At 54.6% G+C, this 9608-nt stretch overlaps 1 protein-coding gene across 1 annotated transcript in view; it reads right to left on the reverse strand.

Annotated features, from left to right (window-relative positions):
• Ccdc114 (coiled-coil domain containing 114) overlaps positions 1-9608 on the reverse strand; it is an 18437-nt gene that overhangs the window by 6079 nt on the left and 2750 nt on the right. The window contains exons 4-8 of the mRNA XM_033765874.1: positions 9488-9608; positions 5974-6096; positions 5721-5834; positions 2379-2446; positions 1-215 (exon numbers count right to left, since the gene is read on the reverse strand). The exon at positions 1-215 is cut by the window's left edge and continues 3 nt beyond it; the exon at positions 9488-9608 is cut by the window's right edge and continues 69 nt beyond it. Coding sequence (XP_033621765.1) covers positions 1-215; positions 2379-2446; positions 5721-5834; positions 5974-6096; positions 9488-9608 — 641 coding nt within the window. The remainder of the gene's footprint in view (positions 216-2378; positions 2447-5720; positions 5835-5973; positions 6097-9487) is intronic.

The following is a 9608-nucleotide window of genomic DNA, read 5'->3' on the forward strand; positions in this document are numbered from 1 at the left end:
AACCCTCCGCGCCGCTCTGGGCCTCACCCCGCTGCTCTTGCTCCTGCAGGATGGCGGGATCCGGCTGCCGCTCGTTGTTTTTGAGCTTGAGGAAGCGATGCAGCTGCTCCAGGTGCGACACCTGCCGCAGCAAGATCTGCGCCTCCGTGTCGCTCTGCGCCACCTCCTTCTCCGCCCGCTCCCGCAGCATGCCCATCTTGGCCTTCGCCTCCTCCCTGGGGCAGGGCAGTGGGACAGGGTCAGCCTGCAGTCCTCGGAGGAGCAGTGTCAGGGAGGTGACAGGGACGGGCGGTCAGCTGGGAGTCACAGGGGATGGGGCACAGGCAGGTTGCAGTCGGCTGTGGTCGCGAAAACCAGAAATGCTGGGCTCCCAGAGCTGGGTCAGGACAGGCAAAGTTAGGGTGGGTGCTCGGCCCGGGAGGGCTGCACCGGCCTCGGCACCGGTGGGCACTGCTGGGCGCACACGGGGGTCGGGGAGCCCGGGAAGTATCTGTGACCTGGAAGGGGAAAGGCGGTGACGAGGGCCAGGGAGGGGACACCTACCCGACAGCTTCGGGCCTCCCGACACAGGAAGGTGGCGGACGCCCTTTAGCTTCTCACTGAACACCCTGCCCTGCTCGACTCTGCACGCTACTGTTAAGCCTTTGACGTCGCGCAGCCAGCTGTGAATTCAGCGAGCTCCCTCCCTGCCTACTTCAAGGGCACAGGGACACTGGCCGGGGAGACGACGCCATTCTCCTCCGAGGCCCCAGTAGTTCCCACCTCCACATCTTTGCCAGTCCTGGGTGCCGCGACACGGAGCCCCAGCTTCTCGCTCACTCAGACGCTGCCCTAAAGGCTGGCGCAGGCCGGGCCTCCGGGCGGGAAGCCTCACCTGCCTACCGCCAGTGCAAGCCCCAGGGCTGTGCCAGCTGCAGCAGCCACGGTGTTTTCTGCTCTTGGGGCTCCACACCGCCCCAGGGCCAGGGATTGGGGAGCACAACTCCCTGAGAGTCAAGCCCTACAAGGGTCCAGAGACAGCAGCAGATGCCCTCCGGCTGCACCCCTGTCTCAGTAGAGGAACTGAGGCTCCGCCCCAGAACCCCTGTGCTCACTCCTGACCACGCCCACAGCGGACGCTAGAGGGCTCTACACCGGAAAGCTCAGAAGGGGAGAGGGTGGCCAGGGCAGGAGGAAGCCAGAGCCCTGTGTAAATAGGAGCTACGGGTATGGTCAGGGCCCTCAAGGGGTCAGGTAAGAAATCAGAATCAACAGGAAAAACGAGCAAAGTACTAGCCAGGAGTGGTACCACATGCCTGTCTTCCCAGCACTCAGGAAGCTGAGGCAGGAGGATTGCCACAAGTTGAAGTTGAAGGCAAGCCTGGACTACATAGTGAGATCCTGTGAAAGGAGAGAGAGAGAGAGAGAGAGAGAGAGAGAGAGCAACAAAGAGGCCAGTGGTTTGGTTGAGGGGGAAGGAGAGGAGCTGCTCAGTGTGTTTCCCTTGAGATGATAAAAATGTTTTGGATCTGGATAAAAGTGAGTTACTATGACCGTATTAAATGCCACTGGGCTGTACTCTTTTACATGGAAACTTCTGCTGTGTGCATTGGGAAGAAAGGAGGGAAGAGGGAGGGAAAGCAAGCACAGACCCAGTGATGAAGGCCTGGACTTCAACAGAGGCCCTGAGGAACCAGGAGCTGGAGCAGAGGCCATGAGGGGGAAGCAGATACTGGGCAGAAGAGGCGAAAGCACAAAGCCGGGAGGACAGGGCTGCAGCCAGGAAAGGAGAGGCAGGAGGAGAGCGCAGAGCCCACTAGAGCCAGCAGGACAGAGAAGCCCAGGCCAGCAGCAGGCCTGGGCGAGATGCGAGGCCACAGGGCTGTTCACTGAGACCCCGCCCCTTCCAGCCGACACTGATAAGTAACCCAAGGGTGCTGGCTGGCTCCGGACTCCTGCTGCGGACACCACAGGGCCACAGTCGTGCTGCACACACCTGCACTGAGCAGGATCGTGTCTGAGGAAATGGGGAACCAAAGAGGGAGAGAGGAAGGGGCACACTGTTTTGTTTTGGTTTTTTTTTTATTAATTTTTTTTAAGTTAAATTCTAAGACCATCCAGCCACTTGGGAGGCTGAGACAGGAGGATCCCAAGATAGAGATCAGACTGGGCAATTTAGTGAAACCCTATTTTGAAAATGTTTTAAATGGGCTGAGAATATAGCTCAGTGTAAAGCACCTGCTTAGCATACATGAGGCCCTAGGATCAAAAAACAGTTTGTATCCTGACAGTGTATTTGTACAGGCTTTATTACTAACCGTATAAACTAAATAAACTGAGTGTCTAGCTCCCGAGTCCTGAGCCTCCCCGGCCAGCACTTCCCACGCTGCAGGCCCTACCTGACAGCGTAGGCTGAGGTGGAGGAGGCAATGAGGGCGCTGACCATCTGCCGCAGGAGGTGCATCTCCTGTCGGGGATAGAAACTGCTGCCGCGACCTGAAGGCTCACCCCACAGCTTCCCCAGGCTCCGTGCTCCCCCCTGGGCCTGGGCCCTCCTGACGGCCACTGTGAGAGGCGACGCAGAGCTACAAGGCTGACAGGGGCACGGCGGGATGCAGCTCGCCAGATGTTCGTGTGGGGCCACTCAGCCTTCTTGCTAGGCTGGGAATTTATATGAGTTTTACCCTATGTTCTGGGCTGCAGGGGGCTCAGCATGCCTCTAATCCGACACTCAGGAGGCTGAGGCAGGAGGATTGCCAAGAGTTTGAGGGCAGCCTGGGCTGCATAGTGAGCTCAAGGCTGACCTGGACTACATAGTGCGACTGTCTAAAAAAAAAAAAAAAAGTGGGGAGTGGGAGTTCTTTCAAGAAGAGCAGAAATGATAAATACATAGACATACATAGATACACGGATCTATAAACACACATTTACTTTTGCAAAAACAGAAAGGATAGATACCAGAAACTGAGGCCAGGCATAGTGACACATGCCCATGATCCTAGTACTCAGGAGGCTGAGGCAGGAGGATCACCTCCAGTTCGAGCCCAGCCTGGGCTACATAGTGAGTTTAAGGTTGACCTGGACTCCATAGTGAGACTTATGTCTTAAAAAAAAAAAAAAAAAAAAAATAGAAACTAAGGAGACTGGCAGCCTACGGGGGCGGCCTAGGAATGAGGTAGGAGAGCCGGGGAGGTGACAATGCTTTGCGAATCGTTTTGATCTGCGAGACTTCACATATCCATAGAGGAGATTGAATCAACAAAAAATGCAAACAGAAGTGAGCGAGCCAAACTACTGCCAGTGATAAACACAACGGAAACTCGGGAACTGGGCCAGGGAACCAGAATCCGATGTCTGAATCAGCCCGAGAGGACAGGACTGCCAGCTCCGCGCCCTGCTCAGGAGGTGGGGCCGTGGCAGCTGTGAAACTCGACCGAGCTGCTGGTAACACAGACGCCCAGGCCCAGTCAGGCAGAAATGCTGCGGGCCGCCAGACAGGGCCGGACCCGAGGGCCAGTGCACACTACAACGGGCCCAGGCGCGTCTGTTGGAGGCCAGGCCTACACAAGGACCCTGACCCGGGAAGTCTGGGAGGACATCAGTCACCCGTGGGCGACCAAGACCTCCGGATCCACCCTTCCTGGAAAAGCCCCTCGCTCTTTCCGAGCACACGTGCTATCGGACCGATATTCCCCAAGTGCCTACACTTGTGAGCTGGTTGGTGGATCACGATTTGTGTCTCACTTTGTAGCCACTGGTGCTTTTGCTCTATAAAACTTCCTCTGTGAAGTGGGGTCCCCCGTCAGCCACCCAGGCCCCCTCCTGCCCCTCAAGAGCTAAAATCTCTCCTTCTCAACGCTCCCTACTCTTAACCTCCATCCTTCCTCAGAATTCATTCTTCAATTTTGGGCAACAAGAACTCGGCCTATCTGACACCTGGCAGGTTGGGAGCTGTGTTATTTTCCCTGTGTCTTTTGACAGGACGGTCCGGTATCTCTGGGAGCCGGGGTTCCCACTGAGGGCAAAGAGAGATGGAAAGCTGCAGTGGGGTGTTCTGAGGAAAATCTGGCAATGCTAGATCGAATTTTTTTTTTTTTCAGTTTTTTAAAACAAAGTCTCACTATGTTGCCCAGGTTGGCCTTGAATTCACCATCCTCCTGCCTCAGCCTCCTGAGCACTGGGATTACAGGAGTGCGTTAGACTGGAATTTGAGGTATCCATGGGAACTCGTAATTTTAAGATACATAAAGAGATATTCTAGGTTGCCAGGGAAAGCACCTCAAAGTAATGCCACCCCACAGCATTAAGATTTTTAGTGCCAGTGTCTTGGTTTGCCAACATCTACTCCCTATGAGAAATCACCAGGGTTGAGACAGAACAGGTTCAGAATTACTAGTGCTTGTGTGACTGGGCAGGTAAAATGGGTCTTTAAGAACTAGGAGGTTGCGAGCCGGGCTTGGTGGCACACATCCGTAATCCCAGCACTCGGGAGGCTGAGGCAGAAGCATCGCTGTGAGTTCAAGACCAGCCTGGGCTACACAGTGAGCTCCAGGTCAGTCTCAACTACATAGTGAGACCCTGTCTCAAAAAACCAAAAAAAATAAAAAAGAACTAGGAGTTTGGGTTTGTTTTTTTTTTTTTTTAAGATGAATTGTCTCTCCAAACTTTCTCAGGCTGAGAATACAAACCACACACACACACACACACACACACACACACACACACAAACACATGCTGAGGAAAGAAACATGCAGATGCTGGTCCCTGGAGGGGAGGCCTGATTTCATTTCCACAAGGGAGGGAAGGAGTAGAGGGGAGGGACAAGAGGTGAAACTATTTCCACCTCGCCTGTCTGTGTTCTCATTGCTTTCCTCCCCCACCCACTCACAATAAAAACCTTTCACACCCAAACAAGAGGAGACAGAGCTCTGAGGTGAAGAGCCCTGAATAAACCTCTCCTTTCCACCAGAATAAATGGCCTCCCGTGTTTCTTAGGGAATCTATGCCCTCTGCGACTTGGTAACACTTCCTCCACCAGAAAGTAAGTGCTAAGAACTAAAGGTAAAAATGAACTGGTAATGCCTGTAATCCCAGCCACGCAGGCAGCTGAGGCAGGAGGATGCAAGCTGAAGGCCAGACCAGTATTTTAGCAAGAACTTGCCTCAAAAAATAAAAAGGCTGGAGGATGTAGCTCAGCATTTGACACAAAAACCAACCAACAAACAAAATGGAGATGTGCCCGGAGGGCTGAGTCAGCATGCAGGGGCCCCAAGTCTGAGGACTCTGCTCAGCAAAATGGTTCACAGCCACGCGAGTGACAACCCACGGAATTAAGTGAGCACACAGATGCTTCCTGGTGACAGGCAAATACACAGCAGAAGAAGCCAGCATGGTGGCACATGCCTGCGATCCCATACTCAGGAGGCTGAGGCAGGAAGACTGCCACAAGTTCAAGGCCAGCCTGAACTACACAGCAAGACCCTAGTGGATGTGTAGTATTTGTGTGACTCCTGTGCCTTTTACGTAAATTTGAAATTATTTTTCCAAAAGAATGGGGGGAGGTGGGAAGTGGGTTCTTTACCACCAAGGTTATCAGATGACGGGGAATGTCAGTGACCTCGCCTGCCCCCATGTGTCCGTCCATCACAGCACCTCCTCCTGCTCTTCCCGCCGCCCTCTGGGTCCCACTCTGGGCCCAGACCAAAGCAGGAAGCGGCCGGGTCCCCTCGCCACTCACTGACCTTCTTCAGCTTGCGGTCCACGTTGAGGTAGCGGTTCCGCTCGATGCGCAGCAGGTCCAGCTCCTCCCTCAGGGCCGCGTTGCGCACCAGCTGGACATCGAAGTGACAAGTGACCTGGGAGCAGGGACGCAGAGTCTGTGCGGCCCGGCCTGCCGCCCTCCTCCAGCCCAGCCGCAGGCCTGAGAATGACGCCTGCCCTTCAGCCCCGGGTCCTCTCTCCCGATGGCCGGGACCCAGCCTGGGGCTGCCTCACCCTGTCCAGCTGGTCCTCCAGGATCTTGATCCTCCGCCGGATCTTGACCTTCTGGTCCAGGGTGAATCCCGGAGCCATGGCGACTTTGGTCTGGGTGACGATCCGGGCCTCCCACTCCTGGATCTGGAAGAAAGACGATGACCAGGTTGGTGCCTGGGACAGACCGCGTGCCGCAGGGCACAGAGCGGCAGCGCGGCTGACATCTGCTGTCCCAGCTCTTCCCAGGTGCCCAACCCTCCATGTGGGGTGGGTGGGTCTCCCACCCAGGCAAACCCACCACGCTGCAGGCCCAGCCTGGTCAGGACCTGGGGGAAGCCCGAGATGGAGGGACTGGGAGGACCCTGGGCCAGCGAAGCCGGCAGGAGGAAGTGCAGAAAACCGGCAGGTGCCGGCGTGAGCCTGGCCACACTGGAGCCCACCTGTGTCTGAAACCAGCTTCCCACCCGTCCGTTCCATTTCCGTACCCATCTTCACTTATATGCTCCGTCTTCCCGACTGAACTGAGGGCTTTAAAAGGGCAGAGATCTAAACCGGGCATGGTGGCACGACTGTAAATCCCAGCGCTCGGGAGGCTGAGGCAGGATGGATTGCCATAAATTCAAGGCAGTGAATTTCGTGAACTCACTATGCAGCCCAGGCTCGCCTCGAACTCACTGCGACCCTCCTGCCTCAGCCTCCCCAGTGCTGGAGTACAGGTGTGCACCACCACGCCCGGCTGACCTTGTACACCCTTGAGGAGGACATTGACACTGGTCAGACGACACCACAGGAGCTGGACGCTGGACGCAGTGCACAGGCCCGACACAAGATGGCGCTACTCTCCTTTCAGGGATGTCCCCTCTTGGTAAAAATGAGTTGTCAGGGGCTACTGCCATAAAAATACATAAACACGGCAAATGTTACCGTTGGGGCAACTAAACAAAGCCCACAGAGGATGCCTCTGCATCGATTCTTACAGCCGAGTGTGAATCTGTGCTACCCCAACAATTCAACTAATTTTTTTTTTTAATTTTCCAATTTGAAAAAGCAATGACGGGCTGGGGACTTAGCTCAGTGATTCCGCCGCCTGCCTTGCAAGCACAAGTTTGATCCCTGGTACAAAAAAAAAAAAGCAATGACTGCACAGCGAGGAAGCGACATAAGCAGTCAGCTAGGACGGGGCAATGTTCCATTAGACGCCTGGCAATTACGGCTTTTGAGCATGAAACGCAGATCTGTGCCAGGCAGACAGCACAGGCCCAGTACTCCAGAGGCTGAGGCAGGAGGATCGTCACGAGTTACTGGGCTGCACAGTGAGACTCTGTCTCAAAAAATAATAATTACAATTATTAGCAGTGTGACGCTCGGGGTCACTGGCGACAACCAGGGAGCCCACTGTGATGTTTTGGGAACTCTGTGAGCCACATGGCAAAGCTGGTGTCATGGAGCTGACGTGGCATTGACTGTCTATTGCTGTGCAACTGTCTCAGCCAGCTTCCCACTACTGTGACAAAATAACCGGGGCTTGAACCTAGGAAGAGGAAAGCCCTCTTCGGCTCACACTTCTGAAGGCTTTGGCCCAAGACCCTGTGGCCCCACTGCCATGGGCCCCTGCGAGGGCACCGGGTGCCACCGGCAGGGGGCGGGTGTGTCGGCCTCATCCAGAGCCAGGAGGAGGAGCCAAGTCCGGAGAGCAGGGACCCACACACATCCCTCTGTCCCCTCAGAAAAGCCACCTCTTCAGAGCCCAGGAGACAGCGTCTCTTCCGTCTGTGTCCACTGAGACGGGGCCCTACACGTCACACCCTGACCACCAGACAGGCATCCATCACCCACGTCTCGTTCTGGGGGGCAGCTGAAGGTCCCAGGTGCTGCCAGACTGGAGAGGCGGGGATGCTTGGTGCTGTGACACCCTCATATCTCCTCACCAGCGGGGCACGGTGTCATGAAAATCAGCAAATGCTGAGATCAAGGTGCTTTTTACCCCTACGAGCTGTTTCCCAGTACACTTCTGGCTGCCAAGGATTTCTACGGGGTCTAAAAAAAAATCACTGGGACATGGCCCCAGTTACTCAGGAGGCTGAGGCAGGAGGGCTGTTAGGTATCCTCCTCCTCCTCCTCCTCCTCCTTCCTCCTCTTCTTCTTTTGTGAGGCAGGCAGTAGAACAGCTAAGCTAAATCCCCAGCCCTAGAATTTAGGTTTCTATAATGTGTGAGGCAGGAATTCATACATGTACAGATCTAAAGTGCACAGTTTTATAAGTTTCAACATAACCAGATTGGTGACTGTGTCCATCACCACCCAAAAGTTCCTCAGCCTCCTTTGGCATTTCCTCTCTCTATTCGTTTGTTTGTTTGTTTGTTTTTGTTTTTTTGAGACAGGGTCTCACTGTGTAGTTGAGACTGACCTGGAACTCACTATGTAGCCCAGGCTGGTCTTGAACTCACAGTGATCCTCCTGCCTCAGCCTCCCAAGTGCTGGGATTATGGGCGCGCGCCGCCACGCCAGGCCCCAATTCTTGTCCTCTGTCCTTCTGACACTCTTGTTATATTATATTAAATTATATTAAACCTCACTGTATTTCTTAGTCATCCTTCCATATTCCCAATTTCTTCCCTCTCTGTCCTAGACTGAGATGGTCTTGTCAACAAATGCTTTAGTAAGCTCGATGTGGTGGTGCACGCCTGCCATCCCAGTACTCAGGAGGCTGAGGCAGGAGGATCACAGTGAGTTTGAGGCAAGCCTGAACTACGTAATGAGGTCTTGTCTCAAAAACAAAGCAGACTGTTTTTGTTTGTTTGCTTTTTGAGACAGCACCTCACTATGTAGCCCGGGAACTCATGGTGATCCTCCTGCCTCAGCCTCCCAAATGCTGGGATTGCAGGTATGCGCCACCACGCCCAGCAGAAGTGTAAGATTGTGTGTCCATTTGTTACAGCGGCAATAAGAAAGCGATATGGACCACTAAAGTGAGTAACTTTCAAACTCTGGTAAGCCAATGACGAACAAGAAGACATTTGGTTTAGACTCTAGGGGAGTGGGATTTTTCAATGAAAAGTAGGTTAGAAATAGCAGAAGGAACCTCACACAGGAAGAGTGTTACTTGGTGAACTTCTGTCTGAAATGTTTGTATGTGTGTATCTCTATACATCCAGGTGTACGTGGGCCCCTCACAATGAGTCATGGTCACAAAAACTTGGAAGGACACAAGCCTAGAAAAGCCATATCGTTTGCAAGGTCAGAAAGCACGCTCCCTGGGCCGGGGATGCAGCTCAGTGGCAATGCACCTGCCTCGTGAGCACAAGGTCCTGAGTTCGATCCCCGGTACAAAATAGAAAGAAAGGAATCTCTCCATTCTGCTGTCCCCGTTGCCTTTCTTGCAGAGGGGGAGACTGGAGCCCAGAGAGACAAAGACCAGCTTACAGACAGCCACACCGCGCTGAGGGGCAGAGCCAGGATCCACGTGCAGGTCTTGCAGATGGAGAAAGTGAGGTGGCGCGCACCATCCCGCGGGAAACACCACCTCCGCACCCACCTGCTGGTCCAGGGCTCGGCTCTGCTCCTGCAGCTCCTCCACCTCCGCTTGCACCTGGGCCCTGCCCCTGAGCAGCCGGCCCATGCTCTCCTGCCGCTCGCCATCCCGCAGCCGCTTCGCC

Source organism: Fukomys damarensis, unplaced genomic scaffold (assembly GCF_012274545.1).
Source record: "Fukomys damarensis isolate Sample0158 unplaced genomic scaffold, DMR_v1.0_HiC HiC_scaffold_19, whole genome shotgun sequence".
NCBI classification, from domain to species: domain Eukaryota; kingdom Metazoa; phylum Chordata; class Mammalia; order Rodentia; family Bathyergidae; genus Fukomys; species Fukomys damarensis.